We start from the raw sequence: 27,051 nt of genomic DNA on the forward strand, positions 1-27,051 counted from the left end.
GTCCTTTGCTTTGTCATCAACCTCTTTACTTGTTTTGTATTGACTGTATTATTTTCTTGTATTATTTTTCTGTGCATAGTTTGATATACATATACATATATATATACACACACAGCCTATAGTGAATTCACTTTATGTTTAAAGACTTACCAGCTCTTCTGCATGTTGGATACTTTATGTTTTGGTTATTGCATACTTGAGTCAATGTATCTTTTGTAATCCATCCTTCCTTGCATAGAAAGTTAACTGCTTTGCCTCGTTCAATTTCAGTGCTTCCATTTACAAATATATTATTTTCATCCATAGTTGAAAGTGATAATAAACAGGAGCCTGAAAAATATTTTTTTCTAGAGTAAACAAAAATACTGAAAATGAAATGTACATACAAAAATTAATAATATATTGGACTTTGCCAGACACAATCAAAATGAGAGGGATCATTTACAATTCCCCATGCAGTGTGCAAAAAAAGGTGCCTAGAGTGTGGGGCGTGGTACAAATAGCCACAGGCCTCTGCGCTCCTTTTAAGAGTTCCTGTGGACTGCAATTTGAATCGAGCACTGTCTGAGTTAAGCATTCCAATAAGATGGGTGGGGGAAGGCACATAGAAATAATTCAGATGCACAAGGTATGGAGTATCAGCAGGCACAGGCTGTATTGGAGCTCTGTTCATACCTCTAGTCCATACCTGTTTTAAGGCAGGCGGTGGGACAGAGCTGGGGTGCACCGGATGTTGATCTTGTGCACTGTGCAATGACTAGTAAGCCTCGTGATTACTGCTAAATGACCATTCCCTAACTTTCACTAGAGGTTTGTCCCTCTAGGGTTGCACAGCTTTAATGGGGCCTTGTTGATCTCAGGCTTCCTGGAACACATCCAGCTGGGTCAGCAACTGAAGGCCAAAGAGAAAGATCCACCCCTAACCAAACACTATACTAAAGTGTAGTAGAAAGAGGTCATATGCCTGTAGGCTAATAATAGAAGTATGTAAATGAACAAATAGGTATAGGAGCTTTTGCCCAGTAATCAGGAGAATCAGGGCCGGATTTACATAGTGGGTGCCCCTAGGCCCACTGTCATTCATCGCACCTGTCCCCTCCCATTTATTCATGCAAATTTTCATCTGAACCAGAGCAATGGGGATTGGCGCATGGGAAATTAAAAAAATTATTGTATCTCCCCAGTGAACCAATGTGGGTGTGGTTGGGCAGCATGCCGCCCCCCTAAAATCCTGCCGCCCCCCTAAAATCCTGCCACCCTAGGCCCGGGCCTAGATGGCCTTTCCAAAAATCCGGGTCTGAGGAGAATAAGGAAGTGTAGAGATTTAAAGCCATAGGGAGGGTTCTAAACCTATGGGTCCCTACATTCCCCTTTAAGTAATATGTTTTGGAGCCATACTATGAATATTGCCACATATTTTAGCACTACTGTTGTGATTTCCACCTTTATCATACTTCACACTTTGAAACATAGTCATTCCTTACATCAACCCACAAATTGTATGGGTTTTTTTTTTGGAAAAACCCGTTACCTACAATGTTCTACAAAGGGCCCAGTTAAGATGCTTGACTGTAGTATGATTTAATTTGATACCCTTCCCTAACCTTTATAAAGGAAAGCCACCATTTGCTTGGTCTGTTTGGATGCCAGATAGTGATGGGCGAATTTGCGCCTTTTCCCTTCGCCTAAAAATTCGTGAATTTCGCGAAAAATTCGCGAAACGGCGCCGGCGTCTCGTTTTTGGCGCCGGCGCCCGTTTTTGACGCCGGCGCCGTTTTTTCGACGCTGGCGCCCGCTTTTCCGAAAAAATTTTTTGACGCCGGCGAATTTTTGACGCAAATTTTCGCGGGCGTTTCGCAAATGTATTCGCTGGCGGTGAATCGTGCAAATTTGCCGCGAATTTGCGCCTGGCGAATAAATTCGCCCATCACTAATGCCAGACAGTGCCCAACCCAGACCTGCTAACCCATCAACCCGTTATACCCCCTAGCCAGGACTACTACCCGACCCGCACCCACAAGGGTTTATTCACCACCTGAACTGGGGACCCATGCAACCGGAAGTGATGTCATTGAGGACTGGAAGTGACATCACTCGGGGGGGGCGCAGATCAGCCAGGTAAAGGAACAAAAATTGCTAGATCAGCGAGGGTGGGAGGGATAAACCAGCAGTTGAACCAGATACCCAGACAGGGCACCCACGGATCGCCTGTCAGGTTGTTGAAACAGGAGCTTTCTATCAAAAACCAGATCAGTTTGCAGGTATTTCGTGGGTACCTGACCCACTGCAGGTCTCTAGAATGAGGTGGAGGAAGGACTCAATAGAATAGTGTGAGGAAAAATCTGAGAAATTGTCTGATGTATCTATGAAGTGATTAACCATTGTATTGTCTGCGCAATACAAGAGTGTTTGAGATCCAGCAAACACTGTATTTGCTATTTGTTGCAAGAAGCACTGGCATTGGTTATTATGTGTTTGTGATTCAGTATGGTTAACCCTTCCTTCACCAAAACAGTGAGGGCCCAACTGAGAGAGTGTCCCATGAAAATGTTGTCTTTTACCATTTTTCTTTGAAAATGGCTTCTGATCCTTTCACATTTATAATAATCTATAACCGGATCAATAACTAAAATCAAGGTGAAGATCATCTAATATTTTTTTGTTTCCTTTTCAGGCACTGCTGGTTACTGGGGCCAGTGCATGACCAGTCAGGTAGTAGTTTAAATAGCAAAGATTTAAATGTTATTGACTCTGTTCTTGCATGTTGGGTTCTATTTCCTGGCACTTATCTGATATCTATTTCCTTTCTGACAAACAACAGAAGTCCATCTTGATATATACAGTATAGTAGGGATATTACATAACCTCCATGGATCAGAGCCAGTGTCCAATACCTCAGTAGTTCATGAATATTTTCTATGCTGCTGCTGGGAATGATTGTGGCTGGCTTAACAGTGGGAGTGAAAGAGATGTAGGCTTAGCTGAAATGCATTGTATTTAACATATAAGTACATAAACTCATAAAATCTGTAATTTGACAAAAATAGAGTTTTAAAGCTTGTGCTTGTGTTATTATAACATATGGTAATTACTGTATGTGGTCCCTTTAAGGGCTCTGAGGCACGTAGGCCATATGCAGGCAGGGACCTGGCAATACTCAGGAATACAGGTTTACAATTTATAAAATGACACAGAAACAAACATTTTTTTATGGTAAGCATACATCAGCTTTTCTGCACATTAAAATATCTACTACTTACCTTTTTTGGTACACTTAGGATAGGGAAGGACACTTCTATTGCACTGTATTCTTAACAACTTCTCATCAGATATTTCATAGCCATCTAAACATGCAAATCCAATCCACTCATTATGGCGGGTGTACAGCTTTTTATCACTTAGCCATTTCAGTCGAATATTGTTAGCTCTCATGTCTCTTTCTGAAGCAGTACAGGGCTCTGAGATACAGAGAGAATGAAAAATAAAATCACAGAGGGTAAACCAAGATATTGGGTGATTAAGGACTAATTTATGCAGGCAGAATTAACTGAATGGTTGAATATTATATAAATTGTTAAATGTACCGAGGTATGTTTCATATTGCAACTTTGATTTCCCATACAGTAGGAATTCTACAGGATTAGGGTGGTTTAAAAGGAACCTCTTACTCTAAGAAATAATATCAAATCCTTCTCTTTTGTGTTAGTCAGGCAAAATACACGTTACTTACACTATTTAAATTATTTAAATATTGTTTCCTTTAGGGGTCTAGGTATAAAAGCTAAAAATTTTTTGGTCAAGGAAAAAAAACTTGAAGTTTTGGAGTTTTATTATACCCAAAGCTGCTAAAAATTAGAATCCGAAAATACTCTAAAACCTGCTGAGGTCATATAGAAGTCCATGGCAGATGCCCCTTTTACAATCTTAAAATATTGTGGTCTGCGCTGGGTTTCGTATGACCAGAATGCACTGTATAATTACTTTATGTAATTGTATTGTTGTTGATTGCCTGTTTGTTATGGGCTGTGACTGGTGCTTCTATATAAGTGCTGGTGTTGATACAGAAAGCTGTGAGTGCAATGCGACTGGTTTGATATTAGTTAAGGGTGACTACAGATTTAATCTGCCATCATTTATCCCATCTTGGTTCCCTTTTCTTGGGTCCCAGTCTTGTAACAGTAGTGAGCAAGAACAATTTCCACGTTTAGCATGTAAGGCTTCAGAAAGCACTGGTTCAGCAATAAGTGAGTCCACACTAGCACTGATATGACAGGTCCTGCAGTTACTGGGGGCACAGGGACTATAGGGGCCCGGTTGGACTTTGACGAGTAACCAGCTGCAATACATTTTTATGGGAAATGTCTTATACTTAAAGGACCAGTAACATCACATTTTTTTTAAAATTCATTAGTATACAATGAAAAAAAAAATACAAATTAAACTTTGAAATCGCTAAGTCTTTATTAAGAAATAATTTACTGAAACTCTGCTTGCGCTCCTCTTCAGAAAAGGCGACAGGGCGAAGATCGATTTCTCCTCCCTGGCTATCTCCTATAAGGAAGGCAGGGAGGAGAATCCAAACGCAGCACGATGGATCGCCTTTTCTAAAGAGGAGCTCAAGCGGAGTTTCGGTAAGTTATTTCTTAATAAAGATTAGCGATTTCAAAGTTTAATTTGTCTTTGTGTTTTTTTTTCCGTTGTATACTAACGAATTTAAAAAAAAAAAATTGATGTTACTGGTCCTTTAAAGTTTCTAGAGGCCCAATTCTGGGACCTAATGCTAATACCTAATTCCATGCTAAAAAAGTTAATGTAGGGTCATATAAATCTGTAAATAGACCCCAATACACAACTGTTAATGTTACTCTGTATCTGTCCTGAAAGTTTTCAATTTCTACTTCCTATACTTAGGCATGAACTCTAAACTGACAGTATGAAGTGGCCCTTGTCTCTGAATGTGCTGGACAGCAGCTATTTGGAGAGGGGAAAAACAAATGCAGTTACTGTACTTCAAAGTACCACCACCCCTTCATAAATGATGTTCTGGTGTCTATGAAAGACAAATGTGTAAGCAATTTATGAAATGAACAGGCCACAAACCTATACATATTGGTGGATCATCCCATTTTCCATTCCTACACACAATCGATTTGCTTCCTTCAAGTATGTAATATTCTGGACACTTATAATTCATCACTGTGCCATGTTTATTGGTAGGCTCTCTGTTTTCTAGTGTGTCCCCAAACTGAACAACAGGGGGAGATTCACAGATCTGTCCTTGCCCTAAAAGTAGAGAAAACAAAGTTAAAATTGATGCTGAATACAGATCATGATGAGGATACAAGTGGAGGGAAGAGTGGGAGTATCTTTTACATTAAGTTTTCACTACATTCATCCTTATATGTGGTTTGGATATATTATGCATGAAATTGCAACTGCATTTATACAGATATGTGTTATTGGAGAGTCCTACAGGGTTCCACTGCAATCATCCTGTTATGTATTCTGCGGCAGAGCCAGGCCAAGTTGTACTCCAAAAGCAATACTATTTGTGCCCATGTGCCAATGTATTCCCTCATGTATCCTAACCCTACTTAATACTTTTAATGCACCATTATGGATGCAAATCTGCATCCATTTTTGTACCTTGCACACAAGTTGTGGCAAACATTTTCACACCATTATTTTGTAACAGCATCACTTCTGGTGGATGTCATCAATGATAGCATTGCATCCAACTGAACTGAGCCAAGTGAGGCAACCTGAAGAGTAGCATTGGCACTTGCCATATGTTACAAAGAAGCATGTATGGACCGGATAACTCTCTGAAAAAGGTTCAGTGTGTGCTCAATATCCATTTTGCACTTGCATTTCTAAATAATCCCTGAAATCTGTTCATCCTTTATTATGAGGTGTGCATTATATTCCATTACCCACTGCTTTAACTGTATATTGTATTCTAGTTCTTACTCTACCCTATCATTCAACCTGTGGCCCAAAGCTTGTGTTCAACTACAGGTCCCAACATCATTAGATATGCAAAGTCACTTGGTGGGTTTTGTCTGTGAATGATGGGATTTGTACTTAAAGGAGAATTCAACCCAAACCTTAAAAACCTCCTACCCCCCTTAACCCTACCTAGACCCTCCTCCCCCCAGCCTACCTGGTACCCAGGGCAAATGCCCCTAACTATTTACTTACCCCTCTGTGCAGATTCTGTCCTAGGGAGATCATGGCAGACATCTTATTTTCTTCAGTAAACTACTGAAGCAGAGTAGAGTTTCGGCGCATGCACAGGTGGAGTAATATTCCAGTCCTGAACAACTGCGCATGTGCGGAAAGTCACAATTTTTTTTCGGAAATATTTGTGACTTTCGCCACATGCACTGTTATTCGGGATTGGAACTTCCACTCTGCTTCCGAAGTTTACAGAAGAAAATAAGATGGCTGCCGTGAACTCCCTAGGCTCTATGAGCAATCTGTACTATTGCTGAGGGTGTAACTAAAAATAAATTGGCAGCAGTTTTTGTGGTCAGTACCAAAAAGTAGGTGTTTTCTAGATTTTCAGTTCGCCATGGATTTTACTCTAAAAATTTGGTAACTTTTCCAACGTGGGCAAGCATGCAATAGTTTGGTGTCGTCACCACACCATGTACAGCCAGCTTTAGATGCTGATAATTGTTTTTAATGTACAAGGAAAGCCCGAATTCACTGGGGGGTGATAATATGTTAGGCACTCTATAGTAAATCTAATTGGCAAGTTTTTACCCTGTGCTGGTTCTCCATACAGGAAAAAAATACCAACCCTGGGATAAAAGTAACACAATACCATGTTGTCTTCTATCTAGAGGTCCCTAGGGTAACTTTAAAAAACTACTTTTGACAACTTTTGACTTGTTTGACATTTTTTCTCTAAAACAGTGTCTCTTGGTGAACTTGCATTTTTCTGTGGTAAACTCTTTGAAAACACTGCCCCTGTGTTATGATATTTACTGGAAGATATCTCATATATTGGCACCCCAGTAAACAGGGCTTTCCTTATACTTAGGGGGCACCTATCATATTGGTGCTTTGACAAATGCACCTTCATACTGTATGCAAGTGTCAGTACTGCCAGAAGCACCTGACGATGCTGCTTACCTTCCCGGCAGTCGCAATGAAAATCCAAGATGGCGGCACCCATGCTGAACATATGGGTGCAACGTCGCTGCATGATGACAACATCACTGGTGCCAGGATTTTGAAACCCTGCATAATTATAGGTTTTTTGTGCTATAGAACCTGGGTGTGTTTTTGCTATTGCTATCCTGATCCTGATTCCTGCCTGAAACTCTGACCTTGAACCTGATCTGCCTGCCTCCTGAAACTTTGCCTGGACTTTGACTATTCTCTTGTTTAACCCCTCGGATACAACGATCTTGGACTCTTGTTCCTGGCTTCCTCCTAGGTCTGAACTACTCCCTTAGGGAGCCGCTAGGCCCCCTGACAGCAAGAAAGAATTCCAAAAGCTTATTAAAGGGAAGATATACTTTTATTTTAATGTTTAATAGAGTTATTCTTTCCAAACAATATTTCAATTTGTCTTTTTATTTAGATTTTTTTATTTACACTATTTCCAGCCTCAAAATTAACTGAAAATGCTATGTGGGTATGAGGGGTCATTGAACAACAGCTCAGCTGTAAAGGTTCAATAATAGCATTATTTTTATTTTTTTAATAGTTTTCTCTCCAGTTGATTTTGTATGTATGAATATATAACTTCATTTATAAAGCATTATTAGTATACGCATTGCTGTACAATTGAATGTAGAAAAGAACACATTGGGATGATAACATTATAATAAACAGTAAGTAAATATATATACAATTAAGTGCCACGTGGTCAAAAACACAGTAGGAAGATAATTCCTGTCCAGTAGAGCTTACAATCTATGTGATCTTCCACTCTGTCTTCTAAACTAAAGCTGGCCAGAGACGCAAAGATACTACCGTACGGAACGAACGTTTGTACGATTTCTGTACCATGTCTGGAGTGTCCCAATGTTTTTCATACAATGGTCGTTCAGTCGATCAGACCGGTTAAAAGATTTACATCAGCTACCGGTAAGATCTCTGCATGTATTGCCTCTGATGATATCACTGGGTGACTGTCACTTCTATTTGTCAGACATAACTTTCATACGATTGCTGTCTGTCAATTAATGGTCCAAGCATCATGTGATTTGTTCTCTTTACTACTTTTTATTTTAATTTTAATTTTTTATTTGAATTTGAATTTTATTTTAATTTGAATTGTGAGTTTCAGGTCGGAAGATTGACACGGACAATAGTTTGTGCGACATAAGCTATAGTCTGTATGTCTATGGCCAGCTAAAGAACTAAAGCTTAACTAAAAAAGTAGCTAGAAATGTTGTACATTATGTTTTGCCCTTTAGCAGTAAAGATCAGTGTCTTCAAAGATGCCCCAGTAGCTTCCCATCTTCTTTTTTGCTGATTCACTGCACATGCTCTATGCTGCTGTCAATTACTGAGCTTAGGGACACACTCACAATATACAGTACACAATATAACAATATAAGACTGATTAGTAATTAATACAAATAATTACTAAAAGGCAGCTCAGAAACCAGTACAATTAGCATCAGAATTTAATAATGAGCCCTGTAGCATCAGCTTATATAACAGACCAACCTCATTTTCTGCTTGATAATTTGTGATGTTCCCTAAGCTTAGCTTCTCAACAGCTGCTCAGAGCCCACTGAGCATGTGAGTGTCGCAGACACTTTCCAAGATGGTGACCCCCTGTGACAAGCTTGAAATCCTGGATCATTGCTGCTATTGCGAAGCTGAAACGTTATGCTGGTGCAATAAGTTCAGTATATACAATATTGCATTTTTAGCCACATATTTTCAGGGTTTAGTTCTCCTTTAAAGGTGAACTAAACTCCCCAACAGGACCGCCATCAGAAATCGCAGGGCCCCGTACAACAAAATTTCCTGGGCCCCCTGGGCTGTGCCCACCGCAAGCCCCACCTACAGGTCCGCCCTCCCAACCACACAGTAAAAAAAAAAAAAAAAAATATTGGTGGCTAGGGTTCCCACATGTTAATAAAAAATAAAAAGATATTGGTGGTCAAGGCCCCCCATAAAAAAACATTTGTGGCCAGGGCCCCCCCATTAAAAAATATTGGCGGCTAGGACCCCACATGATATAAAAAATTGGTGGCCAGGCCCCCCCCACATTATAAGAAAATTGGTGGCCAGGGCCCCTTATATGTCCATGCCGAAGTCAGCAGCTCTCAGAAAGATGGGGAGCCCGGCTAATCAAGTAAGTGTGGCGTGGCCGGGGCCCCCCTTACCCTCGGGGCCCCCTACAACTCTCCCCCCTGTCCTACCCTGATGGCTGCCCTGCTCCCCAATAAGAAAAGCCCCTACCTACTACCATAGATAGTCCTCCTCCCTGCTTTCCCCTGCACAGTTCATTACCCCTGAAAGTGCCCCAATTACATTGCTCGTGTATCGGTGCAGAGTAAGCGCAGTGAAGCTCATGGGTGCCATCTTCCGGATCTTCATTATTAATCTCATGGAACAGGAGCAGTCTGCGCATGCTCCAAAAGTGCAGTGAATTGCTGAAGGAAAGAGGAGGACCCAAAGAAGAACAAAGAAACAGAAGATGGCACTCCGCTGTGCTTACTCTGCACCAATATGTGAGCAATGTATTCAGGACACTTTCAGGGGTAATGAACTATGCAGGGGGGAAGCAGGGTGGAAGTACTATATCAGGTAGTAGGTAGGGGCCTTTCTTATTGGGGGGAGGTTTGTTCTTCTTTACGAAGCTTGAGAGTTGCAGCACACAAATGTAAATATTTAAAATAAATACATAAGACAAGAAACTAACTAGAATTTTTATTAGAATAATTGCGTGAATATCCTGCTATAAATTAATTTTGTGAACTACACCAAATGGTATATACTCCTGTACGTATGGGAAAATAAAGAATTACAAGGATTAGCAGTGATCAGCTGGAGCATGGAGGTTAGGGGGGATTGGTTTCAAGTGTATTAGCTGCAAAGGAGCATGTATAGACACAAGAACAATACTGAATAACATCAAGGCACTCTCTGATTTATGTCCAATTGTGCTCTTAGCAGTTTATACTTGTGTTTGTATGAGCCTTAGAAGCCTATTTATCAAAATTTGAATTTGTGATTTTTTTTTAATTTAGCGAAGCTCTAATATTTGTTTATTTATTAAAATATTAGAATAAAAAAAATTAAGAAACAAATGCATTTTTTGCCTTTTAATCATTATTCTTAACGTATCTACAAATTCTCAATTCGAAAAATTTGAACCGAAAAAATTGCTTAAATTTTGTCTTTGCATCAAACATTTGGGTTTTGGGAACGTTAATTTGCATTTGTTTTAGCCTCAAATCTTGTATAATGCACATTTAGACTGTAAGCCCTATGAGGTAGGGTCCTCTAGACTTTTGTTTCCTTGACACTGAGCACTTAATCTGTATTGTAAATGTATTTTTTATATTTATGTGAATTATATTTCTAATAATCCACCTATTGTTACTTTTTATTTCAATGACCCCTTGTTTATTACTACTAATTTATTGTGTTGCTCTACAGTACTTTGCCCTCAAGGAGCTCTATACAAATAAAAATATACATACATACATAATGTATATACTGTATAATGAAACTTGCTACAACAGTACTAAATAAAATAGCTGAAACGAATATGGTAAAATTTGTGTAAAAAAAAAAAACTTACTTCTACATTCTGGCAGTTCTTCCCAACGAGAATTTTTACAAGTTACTGAATTTTGATTCTCGTTAAAAACATAACCTGTGTTACATTTATAATAGGCTTTTTCCCCAGACTTGTAATTAGCTTTCTTAGTCAGTAGCACAGCATTGGTTATTTCTGGAGCTAATTCGCAAGACGTAGCTAAAAAAACAAAAAAACAAAAACAAAATACACATATGAATTGACAGATTTTTTTTGTTTTATTCAAATTCCATAACAGAAGCAAAGTGAAAGTGAAAAGGAGCAATAGAAAAAAGATAAAACAGGAGAAGAATAAAGTTGTGGCTAAACAAATAAGAGGAGAGAGATCTGGGGTATTTAAACTGGGACCACATGTGTCATAAGGTGCAGGCTTTATAGTTTTGAGTGTTTAAATGTTATCTGTTTGGCCAATATTAATTACATTATAAAATCTTGTGAAAATCTCATATAGCCAGCATTTTTTGGAATATACAGTATACTGTATTAACATGCTGTACTGTGAGTGATAACTTTTATAGTAATGGTTGAATTTACCGTTTTGTGAAGAAACATGATCGTTACAGGCAAATGGGAGAACACTTAGGGGCAGATTTATCAAGAGTCGAATTAAACATTCAAATTTTTGAATTTCCATTTTGAGTTTATTTTAGTGTAATTCGACTAGGGAATAGTCCAAATTCTATTTGAGTTTTTAAAAAAAATCTTTTAAAAAAAATTAGAATTTTGAAATGTATCATGTACTGTCCCTTTAAGAATTCAAATTTGACTATTCACCATCTAAAACCTGCCAAATTGCTGTTTTAGACTATGGAAGATGTCCTACAATCAATTTGGAGTAGTTTGGTGGAAAAATATAATCTTATTTGTTGAAAAAACTCAAATCGACTGAGATTGAATTACTGTACATCAAGGGGCAGATTTACTTAGGGTCAAATTTCAAAGTGTAAAATACTTCGAGATTTGACCCTCGAATTGAAAGGATTTTTTACCAAATTTGGCCATTGTACGATCAAATTAAAATCGTTTGGTTGAACGATTAGATCGTTCAAATCAAACGATTCAAACGATTTTAGCGTACGATCGAACGATTTTTCTTTGATGTTTAAAGACTTGGAAAAATGGTCTAGAAGGTCCCCATAGGCTAACATAGCACTTCGGCAGTTTTAATTTGGCTGACTATTGAAGTCAAAGTTTTTTTTAAAGAGACAGTACTTCGATTATCTAATGGTCGAATATTCGAACGATTTTACTTACTCGTAGTCAAAGTCGTAGTAGGCTATTCGATAGTCGAAGTATCCAAAAAATTACTTTGAAATTCAAACTTTTTGAACTTCGAAAATTCACTCGAATCCACTTCAACCCTTGATAAATCTGCCCCTAAAAGTTACCTACAGGTCCTGTTGATAGTTTTTCGCTGATAGTTCTGCCTTTGTAAGTAATTGTCACTTGAAGTTCCTAAACCTGACTGTTTTGCCAACCTGACTGTCCCATCTTAAACTGTCAGAGTTTCTAATGCTAATGGACTCCTGCTGCACAAATATGTCAGCCCTGTCACAGAGGAAAAGGGTAGAAAGAAAGGTAATGTTAAAGCATCAGGCAAATACTTTTATGGCAAAATTATAAATAGCATTCAAAGACAAAGTTATGATAGATAATAAAAAAGGTTATTTTCTGATGTCAGTATCTCTTTAAGAACAGTTTGGATTTTATGTACTTTATATTAGATTAATTTGGGACATTAGGTTAATGTCAGAGCAGATCATCAGCATATATCCTATTATGACTGACCCTGAATACTGTCTATTTTAGTGAACAAATGACTAAAGATAATTGAAGAATAAAATGTCATAGAAAAAAGTACATAAAACTCAAACCATTTTTATCAACATACAGATCTGGAAATCAGCAGTTTGGCACGCACTTAGCAGGACTCCAGGTAGCGGTAAAAAATTCTTTACTTTATTGCACAAACATGTATCGTCCTAACGCTAATCGTGTGTTACCACACGTAATCATAGGCAACATGTTTGTGCAATAAAGTAAAGAATTTTTTACCGCTACCTGGAGTCCTGCTGAGTGCGTGCCAAACTGCTGATTTCCAGATCTTGATGTCTCCCCCATGCTGAGGGTTCGGGGCGCAGCACCCGGGCCACTGAAAAGGAGCGGTGAGTGACCCACAACTTACAATATTGGAAAGTTTAAAGCGGAGGGTTCGGGGCAAGTGGACCCGAACCATTTTAGAACAGCGGTGAGCAAGTTTTGATGAATGCAAAATTAACCGCTAGACAGAAAAGGATCCCAATATATATTATCAAACACACGGCGGGGGGTTGGAGCGACCGTCTCCCCTTCCTAATTGAGTATATTATCAACATACATGCAAAAGCTAAAGAAGCTTTAGTCTGAACTGAACCGGCCTGGACTTTAGTAGTAATACTTGCAAGCTCTCTAACCACTTCACCATCACACAGGATAATGCTTGTTGTATGTAAGTGTAGGGATGTGAAAATCTTAGACACCCTTACACTTTACAGACAGGCACATCCCTTTTAATATGGACACCTCAGTGGGTCCTTATGGGGACCTTGTGCTTATGTCATCCCTGCAGTTCTCACTGTGGATGCTAGATGGCACTGTGGTATAATATAAAAGGGCTTAAAAGCCATGAGGTAGAGGCAATTGCTGCTGAACCTTTCCTCTGTTAGGCCACAGAGGTTAGGGGTATTGGAACTCAGCCTGAGTATAGTGAAGTGATAGTTATACCCTTTAATAGATCACTCTAGGAGTGATAGATAGGGTCAGGGCCGCCATCAGGGGGTCACTGGGGGGACAGTCCTCCCGGGCCCGGTGGATTTCCCCGCTTCCAGGGGGCCCGGCCGCGACCTAACTCTGCCCTGCATTTTTCTCCACTGAGCTGCGTCCCGTGCGTACGCGTGACGTCAGTACGCACGGGCGCAACTCTATTTAAGCCGCCGCCGCCTGCCGCCTGCAGTCAGAAGATCGAGGACGTCGCTGGAGGAGGACGTGCTTCCTGGAGACGGCGAACGGACGGCGAGGACGGCGAACGGACGGCGAACGGACGGCGAAGACGGTGAAGAAGACCCTCCTGGAGGAAGAAGAAGACGCCAGCACAAGCAGGTAAGTCCCCTGAGCCACCAATGTAACCCCTGAGCCACCAATGTAACCCCTGAGCCACCAATGTAACCCCTGAGCCACCAATGTAACCCCTGAGCCACCAATGCGGGCCCCTGAGCCACCAATGCGGGCCCCTGAACCCCATACTGCCGCTGAGCCACCAATGCAGGGCCCCTGAGCCACCAATGCGGGCCCCATACTGCCGCTGAGCCACCAATGCAGGGCCCCTGAGCCACAGGGCCCCTGAGCCACAGGGCCCCTGAGCCACAGGGCCCCTGACCACAGGGCCCCTGAGCCACCAATGCGGGCCCCTGAACCCCATACTGCCCCTGAGCCACCAATGCAGGGCCCCATACTGCCCCTGAGCCCCATACTGCCGCTGAGCCACCAATGCTGGGCCCCTGAGCCACAGGGCCCCTGAGCCACCAATGCGGGCCCCATACTGCCGCTGAGCCACCAATGCAGGGCCCCTGAGCCACAGGGCCCCTGAGCCACCAATGCGGGCCCCTGAACCCCATACTGCCCCTGAGCCACCAATGCAGGGCCCCATACTGCCCCTGAGCCCCATACTGCCCCTGAGCCACCAATGCAGGGCCCCATACTGCCCCTGAGCCACCAACCCCATACTGCCCCTGAGCCACCAACCCCATACTGCCCCTGAGCCACAAACCCCATACTGAGCCACCAATGCAGGGCCCTGCCCTGAGCCACCAATGCAGGGCCCTGCCCTGAGCCACCAATGCAGGGCCCCTGAACCCCATACTGCCCCTGTGACACCAATGCAGGGCCCCTGAACCCTCAATGAGGGCCCCTGAATCCCCATGCTGGGCCCCATATCCCCCAATGGGCCCCCTGATCCCCATGCAGGGCCCCTGATTTGCAGAGGGCCTGGTCAGCAGTGTTTTTTTTTTTTTGTGACCCTGGCTGCCAATGCGGGCCCCTGAACCCCATACTGCCCCTGAGACACCAATGAGGGCCCCTGAATCCCCATGCCGGGCCCCATATCCCACCAATGCAGGCCCCTGAACCCTCAATGAGGGCCCCTGAATCCCCATGCCGGGCCCCATATCCCCAATGGGCCCCCTGAATCCCCATGCAGGGCCCCTGACTTGCAGTAGTGTTTTTTTTTTGTGGCACATGGCTGCCAATCTAGCTCTGGTATTCCCCTGAATTGTGTTTTTATGTAACTTTAGTAGGAGCCCTGGTCACTAGTTATTTTTCTTGTAAAAGGTCTTCCAGTCACCAATTGTTTTTTAATCACTGTTGTGAAACTCCTGAACACTTATTGTTTTTTGTTATGAAACTCCTCGACACTTATTGTTTTTTCTTTTTTGATATTGGAAGAAGTCTTCCAGTCACCAATTGTTTTTTAATCACTGTTGTGAAACTCCTCGACACTTATTGTTTTTTGTTATGAAACTCCTCGACACTTATTGTTTTTTCTTTTTTGATACTGGAAGTCTTCCAGTCACCAATTGTTTTTTAATCACTTTTGTGAAACTCCTCGACACTTATTGTTTTTTGTTATGAAACTCCTCGACACTTATTGTTTTTTCTTTTTTGATACTGGAAGAAGTCTTCCAGTCACCAATTGTTTTTTTAATCACTGTTGTGAAACTCCTGAACACTTATTGTTTTTTCTTTTTTAGTCCTGTCAGAAGTCTCCCAGTCACCAATTGTTTTTTTTAATCCTGTTATGAAACTCTTGGCCACCAATTTTTTTTAGTTCTGAGACATAATGTGAATTCTTTTTTCTCCCTTCCTTTTTTAAACAGCTAAACTGTATCACAGCTGCAAAAGAACAGGAACTGTTGGTATTTAGCAGGAGTGGCTCAGCTGTTTGCATGACGTCATTCTCAGCCTTGAAGCCCTCCTGCTGAACGGAGGTGAAGACAACAGTATTGCACTTGCTGTTGTTGTTTTACATCTGTTGTCACTTGACTTTATTAATAAAAGTTTATTATCTCTGTGTCGTTGTGGTCATTGTATCAGATGTTCTCTTTAGTTGTTTTGGTGGTGTTTCCTTTTTGTATAGTTCTGCACTTTACGTGTTTTGTTAGTTGTGTGCTTGAGATTTATTAGCATTATTTTTATACTGGTTCCAATACCTTCTTTTTGTCCTATAATGTAGATTTATTTGCACTTTGGGTTTTTCTGACATTTCATAGGACTTTTACTTTGCTTGCCATCTTTACAGTTTTTTTTTTTTTGTATATAAATATATATAGGTTTTGCATTTACAGGCCTAGCTGCTTTGTGGTGCCTTGTGCTTAGCTGTTTTTTTATTATTTTAACTTTTTCTGCTGTGGGTTTACTGTAGAGCTTTATTTTTTGAAAACTTGCACTTTATTTATTTTGTCGTGGGCTTTGGTACTTTTGCTAGGATTTTGGTCCCTAGTGTGATACATTGATACTTTTGCACTTGTGTTTATTTGTATTACTTAATTTTTGCCTTGGGTTTTGGTAATTTTGCTAGGATTTTGGTCCGTAGTGTGATACGTTTGTATCGGTTTGCACTATTTTTCAGTTTGCACTTTTTACATTTTGCACTTTATCTGCTGTTTTTGTAATTGCCCTTGTGTCCATAATCTGTGCTTAACTTTTTTTGTCAAGAGGTATTTTGTTTACTCTTTGTAACAAAGGGGCTCCATCTTATTCACCTTGCATAAAAAAAAGGTAAGATTTTAAAGGGCTTTCATCACAGCTACAAGAATGTATCACCATAAGTCTGGATCTCAGAAACGAAAGGAGAAGCGAGGGCGAGAGCATGAAGATGAAAAAATCAAAAACAAGAAACCATTGCTCCAATACTTTAAAAAATCTAACACTGGCAGTCAAGATGCAAGAGAAGATTGTATGGATGCTGGCAAAGTCATTGGGCCAATTGTCAGCACATCTTTAAACAATGTCCAAGAGGAGCCAGTTTCCTGCAGCGAGAATTGCATTTTGCCTTCATGTGACATCTCCTTGCCCACCACAGAAATCGAAGAGAATGCTTCCTGCAACATGTCTGCTGTTAACAATGACACGCTGATGGAAGAATATAGGTCATGCAGTCTGTCAAGCATCAATGCCTCTGAAGATTTCTTGAGTGAGGCATTTGAAAGTCATGAAGGTTTATCAGGTGTTAACTGGAAAGACCCAGCATTATGGCCAGACACTCTGAGAGGTAAATCTAGAGAGTACATCGTTCTTGCTGGATTGATGAGTGAACAAGATCTCTTGAAAACTGTACAGTCTTTGCCCAAGGATTGTGACGGCCAGGCCTTTAGTGAATTCCACTTGTATTCAAAATCACCGAATGGACGTGAAAAGATCCTAAGGGATTGGCTAAGATGGAGCGACAGCAAGAAAGTCTTGTACTGTACAACTTGCCTTGCTTTTTCAACAGACTCTGCCAATAAAACAGGAAGTTCTCTTTGCAGAAAGGAAGGGTATGATCCACTGAAGTCAAAGTGGCACAAATTGTACAAAAAATTGCCAGAGCATGAACATTCAGCACAGCACAGGAAGAACTACTGGAGCTGGCGATGCCTTCAGAAATCTGTTGGTGGACAGGGTGTAGACCATGACATTCAAAGAACTTTGGCAGTGGAAGCAGAGAAATTCACTGTGCTCCTGGAGAGGCTTCTTGATGTTACTCTGTTTCTTGCTTCAAGAAATTTGGCATTCAGAGGGAGTTCGCAAAGAGTTGGAGACATTCAGAATGGGAATTTTCTCGGTATCCTAGAGCTCATTGCCCATTATGATGCTGTCCTAAAGGAGCACCTAGACAAAGTGAAGAGAAGCCAAGAAAAAGGGAAAAAACTTCCAGCTCATTATTTATCATGGGGAACCCAGAATGAATTCATCAATCTGTATGGACGGCATGTTCTCAATGCAATACTTTGCGAAAGGCAAGAGGCTATCTATTTTACAGTGATATGCGATGCTTCCCCAGATATTTCCCATACTGAGCAGAATGTCATCGTTTTACGTTATGTGCACAGATGTTCACAGACAGGTAAGTGGTGCATTCAAGAGAGATTTCTTGAATTTTTTGATTTTTTTCAGAAGACTGGTGAGGAAATTGCTGAGATGCTAACATCAAGATTGCGTGAGCACAACATCGACCTCAAAGATTGCAGAGGGCAAGGGTATGATAACGGAGCCAACATGGCTGGAAGAATTAAAGGAGTAAAATCCAGAATCCTGGAGAAGTATCCACAAGCCATTTTTTGCCCCTGTGCTGCACACTCTTTAAACCTTGTTGGCGTGCATGCAGCATCCAGCTGTCCTGAAGTGAAGACATTTTTTGGAAGTGTGAATAGATTGTACGTCCTGTTTAGCAACAGTCCTGAGAGGTGGCATACCCTAACTGAGGAAATTGCTGGTTCACTGCATGGTCTAAGTGACACTAGATGGAGTTCAAGAGTTGAAGCAATTCGGCCTGTCGCTAAGAAGCTGCCAAGCATTCTCCAAGCACTTGAGAAGATAATTTCCTCTAGAAGGCTTACAAGTGATGCACAGTCAGAAGCTGTGGGGCTGTATAATTATTTTTCTTCTTTCCGTGCAATTCTACTTGCAACTTTTTGGCTAAAAGTTCTACAGTGTTTTGATGAGAGGAACAAAATTCTGCAGGCACGGTCAGTTTCCATGGAGATTGGAGCCGCAAATATAAGAGCATTGGCAGAAGAAATGAAATCTCTTAGAGAAAAGTGGCCTGCTCTACTCTCAGAGGCTAGATTGGTTGCTGATGGCATGGAGATTCCGGCTGAACTTATGAACACACAACAGATTCGCCGAAAGAAGTCACAAACTCCTGGTCAACTGGAAGATCCTGAAGCTGTTTTTAAAGTCAATGTTTTTCTCGTGACCCTGGACACTATCATTTCTGACCTAGATCAGAGATTTAAATCAATGGAAGAAATATGCAATTTATTTGCTCCAATATTGAAGTTGAGGAAGCTAACAAATGAAGATCTAGAAGCATCCACCAAGTTGCTGGTTGCCAAATACCCTCAAGATCTTACAGACTCGTTACTGGATGAGTTACAACATCTTCGTAAGGTCTACAATGAAACATTTGAAGGGTCTCTTGGTCAACTGGAATTATTAAATTGTATCTATGACCTGCAGCTTGAAGGCATATTTGGACAGGTGTGTGTTGCCCTTCGTATCTTCATCACACTTCCTCTGTCAGTGGCTGAAGGAGAGAGAGCGTTCAGCAAACTGTCCTTGATTAAAAACTATCTACGGTCAACAATGAGTGAACAGAGACTGAATAGCCTGGCAATGCTTTCTATTGAACACGAACTTGCAAATCACCTGGATTTCAAAGAACTTATCAAAGATTTTGCAAGCAGTAAAGTGAGGAGACTTTGAGCCCTGTGTATATCACTATTTGCAATAAGCTTCAGGAGAACATGGTTTTACAAAGCACTTGACACTTTCAGTCATATCTTTTTGAGTATCCTGGTTACTTCATCAATCAAGTACCACTAGATTTCTATTTATACTTCTAAATGTTATTTATTCATACTAATAAAAGTTCTTATTTTTTATTGTAAAAATAGTTTTATATCGCGTACCACTAGGTTTCTATTTATACTTCTAAAAAGTTAAATGTTATTTATTCATACTAATAAAAATTCTTATTTTTATTGTAAAAATAGTTTTATATCTTATTTATTCATACAAATAAAAGTAGTTATTTGTTTGCTATAAAAATAAGTTATATAAGGCCTATATGTTTACAAACAATCACAAACTGCCAATGCACTTTATAATCATCCAGTGGTTAGATCATGAATCATGTACAACTAGGTTTCTATTTATACTTCTGAACAGTTCATACTAATAAAAGTTCTTATTTTTATTGTAAAAATAGTTTTATATCTTATGTTCTTTATTTATTCATATTAATAAAAGTAATTTTGTTTATTATAAAATATGGTGTATATCTGTTTATTTATACTAATCAAAGTTATTATTGATGGCCTATATGTTTTCAATCACAGTGCCATTGCACTGTATAATTGTCCAGTGGTTAGGTTTCAGTTTTTTTTAATGTATACATAAAATGCATTATACAATAAATGTGTGTATACATTAGACATGCTAGATAGATGGGCACATTTCAATCTTCCATTGTCCTTATTAGGACTGGTTGTTTTTTGACCAAGGGGTTAAACAAAATGGCTCTTATTGGTACAATTTAAACATATAATAATTGTAAAACAAACTGCAATTTAGGTTAGAGCAGGTACCTGCTTAAAGAGTCTACCTTGATGTGGTGGCAGGCTTAATAACCCTTTTGCCAAAATGATTTTATTTGCGGTTTGTGAATGTGTCCATGTGACCTTTGTGGTGGGGGCGTGGTTAAGATGAGGGCGTGGTTAGGGGCGTGTTAGGGGAGGTGTCGTGAGGGGGGGCCCCGAAAATTTTGTTGTGTGGGGCCCCGTGATTTCTGATGGCGGCCCTGGATAGGGTATGTAGTTGAGCAGCTCAAAGCTCCACCGAGGAGATTAGAGGGATTAAGATCCCGGGTATTACTGACCCCATAGTAGGGCCTAAGTGTTAAAATCAGGGAAGTAAGAGTTTCTGAGTTCCATTTAAGGTAATCCTGAACATTGGGAAAATACCTTCCAACAAGCTGCATTGTTCTCTACATGTACTCCGTACTCCTCAGAGAGTTGTTCTATATTCATACAGTGAGTATATTGTGTTACTTTGATTGATCTCTGTTTTACTCTATGTTCCATGCTCCATGGTGAACTCTGGTTTTGGTTAATAAACTCTGTTTATTGTTTAAGCAAATAAAACTACTGGCGCCCAATCTCTTGTGCATTGCACACAGTTACAGTTACACTACACCCTACCTCCACCCTGCTGCGAGGGCTTACCCCTGAGAAAGAGAGCTCATCTGTGGTCTCAGCCCACAAAGGAAAGTGGCTAAAACTGCCTTCACATAAAGCAGTTTACTATAGCGCTACATAAGCAAAGCACATTTATTTTTTGTGGCCTAAAGTCCATGTGATCACATGGCAGTTTATATTCCTTGGGTCATTGTTAGGGTTTAGTTCTCCTTTAATGCCTGCCATAGGTCTGAATGATGCGCATGTTTGGGGACAGGAGGGTTGATGCCTATGTGCATTCTACATGCTCCTTACCAATAAACAATACATTTAAACTTTTCTTCACTATGTGATGAAGTCCAGGCGTGTGTCTGTTACTGGGATTCCTATCTACGACACACAAGACAGAACCCTGGCTTGAAGTAATGATTTACCAGAATGCACCACGTGGTTGTGCAATAATGTACACTTGTGTCATACCTGGTGTAGCAAATATCCACTAATATTACGCTTTCATTAACTTTTTCAAGAGTATGTAAATTACGAGGAGGCATGGGGAGAGAGATAGAATAACCCTGTTTTCTTTTCAAAATTCTGTAAAACATATAAAGTTATTTACTAAAGTGATCTAACAGGGCTAACAGGATAACAGGGTGTATTACTCAAACACTTACAAGAACACTTGGGTACATATATCCAGTTTCCTTCCACACATTTTGCTTGACCATCCTCAGATATTGTATATCCAGGCTTACATGAGTATTTGGCACTTTCCCCATGGGTGTACTGTTTTGTCCCGAGTCCAATAACAACTGCATTGTCAACATCTGGAGGTTTGTCACAAGATTTACCTGTGAAATATACAGTAAGATTTCATAAAAAAACCAAAACCATATACTAGAAGGGGCTGATCTACCAAAAGGATATTTGACTATTTATCATATATTTTTCTTCATTAATATAAGCCAGTTTCTTTTACTACAGAGAACCCTAGAAACTTAGCTTTCCCATGTTGTAGAGTGAAATGATGTAATCAATTTTGTAAAAGATTTATATTACTTTGCTTCTCAGCTGCTTTCCAAACTGTAATGACTCTTTAACCTAAAAGGTCATATCTCAGTGATTCCCACCAAGAAAAGTATGAAATGAAGCCCAACTGCACATTATGCTGTCTATAGTAACTCATATTCATAGTTAATTGTTAGACAAATTCTCCTTTAAACAGTGTGCAGCTTTGAGATTTAAAGGAGAAGGAAAGCTAAAATCACTGGGAGTGCCAAGTTATTAGGCTCCCTGTGTTTCTGTAGCATGCTTTATTAACTTTAAATAATATTTAAATAATACTTTAACTAATATTAATCTGCCATTTTCTTTCTCTTCACTTGTTGTAACTGGATAAGGCTTAATACAATGAAAATAGTAGTAGAGTTTTTAAGCCTAGTATATGTAAATAAATGACCCCACCATCCCTGTCTAGTGTTGTGCATTTGCTCTGGCAATGAAGCATTTTAACCCTGCTTGCTGCTCTAATGTTGGAATCAGAAAAAAACATTAATTTTTGTGGTCCCTGACTTACAGCAACATAACAGAAATTATACTGTGTGCACATATTTTGTGCTTAGGTTAGAAAAAATTCTGTGTGCACCACAATTTGTTATGCGTGTGGGTTGTGCTTGTGCTTACAGGAGTCTGGCTCCAAGATTTCATTCAGAGAGGGGGTAGGGGGGTCCGACTGCCCGGCCTGCACCTGGGCCCTATGTGCTCTAGTAACATTACTGCACAGAAGTCACACATTTTACTGTTTTGTTGCACCTATCTTTGTAAATGATTGTTACAGTCTTTTACCTTTACAAACTGGAGGTGCTGTCCATTGTTGCATGAAACACATACTTTCGCTTGACCCACTTATTTCGTAACCTGGGTCACACTGGTACTTCACCGTTTCACCACTGGAATGCCATTCTTTCTCCTTTATAATACGTCCATTTTTTATTCCAGGTGGTTGGTTACAATAACGTTTTTCTTTAAATAAACATAATTTTCTATTATTTTTACTAAAATAATAACATAGTTACATTTATATTAAACTAAATATTCACTGTTGTGTACAATAGAATGGTACAGTGTTAAAGTGTTCCTAAATTATTAGAAAAAAAGTTAAAACCAAGGGTGTAATCTATCTTATACTGCCTGAAATGAAGATTAAGTCATTCAAGATTTTTATGATGTAGTTTTTATTACTAAACTGCACTGTGTACACTGCAAATAATTTTACTATATAAAATTTTATTTAACCAATAAATGTATTTTCTCGTTTGTCCCTAGGCAGCACAAGGCACTAATGGGTTAATATCAGTGTTCCCTCTAGGGGGCAGGATGGATCCAAAACTTTGATCTCTCCTCTAGGGATCTTCCTCTTCCCTGTATTAACCCCGCCTACTTCAGTTTTTTTCTATCCTGCAGGAGGTAGGATGTCTAGGGAGCGTTGCTCCCATACTCATTACAAAGTTTAAAAATTTTTCCCACAGCTACAGCTGTATAGATGCAGAGAAGGCTTTCCACACACAGGGGACAGGCACGTAACAGCGCTGTCACAGTCTGGCATTCACGTATTGGTCTGCCATTACCAAGGCAAGATTTAGTGCTGCCAGTTCCTTAGGAAAGCATCAGCGCTGCCAATTACCAAGGCAAGCTTCAGCGCTGCCATTATGCCTCCCTCGGACAGTCCACAACACTACCAGAGTACGGTTTTCACACCAAGCAGTGTGAACTTTCAGCCGTCATTTTAGAAGCACAACTCGGGAAAGACGCTTACTTTTTTTTATCTTTGCAAATACGCCTCTTGCTCTTAATATTTACCACACTGTCTATACCTATACATTCTTTGCTTTGGTCTTTAGCCTAACACAGCGTCTGACCCTTCTAAGAACACACAAGACTTGCAATCAGGCTCTGACACAGCCTCAAATAAAATAATTATGATACATAAAGATAAGGAGGTACAACAGTACCATAAAAAACGCAAGACTCATACATGACCCACAGATCCCAGATTGGTTTTTACCGTTTCAGTCATCGCTTTTGACATTGTCATCAGCAATGGAAAAAGTGACCCACCAATCCTCAATTTCCAGACCTACACAACATTCCTCTCAGACAGAGGGGGTTTTCTCTTCATCAGAGGAAGAAGGGGCTATGCCAGATGAGGATTCAGACTGGGAAGATTCCGAGCAGTTGAACCTTCATTCTGAAGCTATTCATTCTCTTCTAGCAGATATGTTCCGGACTCTAGCCATGCAAGAGGAGCACAAAGAGTCCAACACCTTAGACAAGCTATTTGGTCCCACACAGAGGAAACAAAATTTTTTCCCAGTCCATGACGCTGTACAGGAAGTTATTAGTAAAGAATGGAAGACTCCTTACCGCAGTCCGATAACAGATGAAATGATAAAATGAATGAATGAATATTTTGTATCCATTTGACCAAACTCAAGATAAATGGGAAACAATAACCAAGGTGGGTGTTCCCATTGCCAGATTGGCTAAGCGTACCGCTATACCATTGGAAGATGGGACTGCCTTTGAAGATCCAATGGATAGAAAGGCAGAGAATCTTTTAAAAGGCTCATTCACATCTTCTACGGCCGCTTTCAAACCGTCAGTTTCGACAGCATGTGTGTCTCATACAATGGTGTTATGGCTGGAAGAAGCATTGTCATCGTCGGCAAACGAGTCATTCGACATGCACGGTCATCTTTCAAATGTGCTCACTGCAGCACACTTTGTGATATTCTCCAGTTGCAAGCCAGAGCATCAGCTCTTTCAGTAGGAGTCAGAAGAGCAATTTGGCTCATGTTTTGGAGTGCGGACCTAGCCTCCAAGAAGTACTTTGTGACTCTACTATTTGCAAGATGGGTTAATCAACAAGATCACTGGGGGAATGAGTAATTTCTTACCACAAGACAAGAAATCCAGACCATTAAACACACAATCAAGAAGGCCGTTTAGATCATGAACTTTTACTCTGCATTCTCCACAACATTTTACAACAATCATACTCAAGCCAACCCAGAGGCAATTTTCATTCCTACAAGAAACCCTCCTGGATTTTTCAGAGGTGTGCCCTTAGAGGAGCGCCAGACAAACCACAGGATGCATGAAGAGAAGGCCTCTTCCAAACCTATAGACAGTAGGGGGCGCCTTCTACGGTTCAGAGAGATCTGGCTCACAACAACGTCGGACACCTGGGTCCACACCATAATATCTGTTGACTACAAGCTACAATTCAAAACCAACCCCCCTTCATCAATTCTGCTTTTCATCCATACCAACTTTCCCAGTCAAGAGGCGAGCCTTGCAGATGGCAATACAGGATATGCTGAATGCCAGTACCATAATTCCAATACCAACAGAACAACATCACCAAGGTTTTTATTTAAATCTGTTTCTTATACCCAAAGAAGATGGTTCATTGCACCCAGTACTGGATTTAAAATTCCTAAAGAAATTTCTTCACATACCATTATTCAAAATGGAATCACTGCAATTGGTGATTGCAAATATGGAAAAAGGGTTGTTTTTTTTAATGCCCATAGATTTAAAGGACGCTTATTTTAATGCCCATAGATTTAAAGGACGCTTATTTGCATGTCCCAATACGTGTAGACTTTCAACAATTTCTACACTTTGCCATACCAAGAGACCATTATGTGTTACGTGTAGCATGCATAGCAACCAGCGTTGACTCCCGGAGTCAAGTGGCTATAGAGGAAGCAGACCCCCATGGTTTGGGCCCCCTATGACCTGTTCTCCTGCCCCAGATATGCCACTGGCTTTCATACAGCTATTGTTTCTGGCTTGATCTTTACAATTATCCAGGCTTCAGATAACCTGCTCTTTGGAAGGGTAAGGGGGTCTATGGTTTAATAACCATTATCTTTTATTATATAAATATTGGGGCTACAGTTCTACTACCTCTTATTGTATATGCTTTTGAAGCTAATCCCCAGGCTAGCTTCAACTCTGCATGTGACAGTAAGCTCTGTATAGACAAACTGATTCCCCCCCAAAAATTCTGAATATACTGAAGATGCCGCCTGTGAACTCCACTCTGCTACTCTGTACCTATATATCATGTTCACTAACAGGGATGCTTTTTCTTATAAAAGACACTGCAGGGAGGGAATAGAGAGGGAGAGTGGATGGGGGCTTGTATTTGTGGCTGGTTTAGTTTCTCCTTTAAGGCTGCTATTAACATTTAAACATTAAAAAACTCCAATAGGTCTGTTTTCCCACAAATATGAATTTATGCAGCTTAGTTACCATGAAGTACAATTTACTATTTTATTATTATTATTAGAAGAACTGAGTGCTTAAATAGGATTCCATGGAAAAAATTACATTCCCTTATTTTGTAAAATAGATCCCATGCATGTATTTTGGCAGTTCTTTAAGTACTATTATAAAAATCTACAATGCATGATATTCCTGTGCTGTACATTTTCTTGCTGTGTTGCAAGAAATGATACTCTCTATGTGCACTGCACCTCAAATTAAAGTTACTAGTTTATAAAGAGGTGAATTAAAGATTTATATCAGTGTACAAAATTAGGCAATATGTTAGTCAGCCAGTAGGTGGTACCTGCCTATAAGGCTGGCCTGTAGGGCAATTCCTTATAGCAGGGATCCCCAACCTTTTGAACCCGTGATCAACATTCAGAAGTAAAAGGAGTTGGGGAGCAACACTAGCATGAAAAATGTTCTTGGGGTGCCAAATAAGTGGTGTGATTGACCATTTAGTAGGATTGTCACCCTATATTGAGGTTCTGTTTGGCAGTACATCTGGTTTTTATACAACCAAAACTTGCCTCCAAGCTAGGAACTCAAAAATTAGTACCTGCTTTGAGGCCAGTGGGAGCAACATCCAAGGGGCTGGAGAGCAACATGTTGCTCACGAGCTACTGGTTGGGGACCACTGCCCTATAGACTAGAATGTCTAATCTTAAACCATACCCAAACCGCTTCAACCTTGGCATACTGTTCATTCCAAAGCTTTCCAAAGACATTCACGTGCACTTGAGCATCCCTTCCACAAATCCCACTTAGAATCTGATTTCTGGAGCTACAAACTTGTCATGCACTCCTATAACACCTGCCTTTTCCTAGCAATACAAACATACCTTACTACACTCATTAACTCTCTTTCTAAAAAAAGAATGATACCCCTGCTTCTGCCCCATTGAAAAGCCCAATTGACATTTTGGCACAGTTGACACCCAC

At 40.3% G+C, this 27,051-nt stretch overlaps 1 protein-coding gene across 3 annotated transcripts in view; it reads right to left on the reverse strand.

Annotated features, from left to right (window-relative positions):
* The window catches only part of cfh.L (complement factor H L homeolog), a 107,530-nt gene that overhangs the window by 11,244 nt on the left and 69,235 nt on the right, over positions 1–27,051 (reverse strand). For 2 of the 3 annotated variants that reach the window (XM_041590624.1, XM_018256439.2), the window contains exons 14-19: positions 22,618–22,794; positions 21,447–21,623; positions 10,784–10,960; positions 5,101–5,283; positions 3,261–3,458; positions 151–330 (exon numbers count right to left, since the gene is read on the reverse strand). In XM_041590624.1, the coding sequence (XP_041446558.1) occupies positions 151–330; positions 3,261–3,458; positions 5,101–5,283; positions 10,784–10,960; positions 21,447–21,623; positions 22,618–22,794 (1,092 nt within the window). The remainder of the gene's footprint in view (positions 1–150; positions 331–3,260; positions 3,459–5,100; positions 5,284–10,783; positions 10,961–21,446; positions 21,624–22,617; positions 22,795–27,051) is intronic. The other variant, XM_018256441.2, reaches the window with a different exon arrangement.

Source organism: Xenopus laevis, chromosome 4L, assembly GCF_017654675.1.
Source record: "Xenopus laevis strain J_2021 chromosome 4L, Xenopus_laevis_v10.1, whole genome shotgun sequence".
Taxonomy (NCBI): Eukaryota; Metazoa; Chordata; class Amphibia; order Anura; family Pipidae; genus Xenopus; species Xenopus laevis.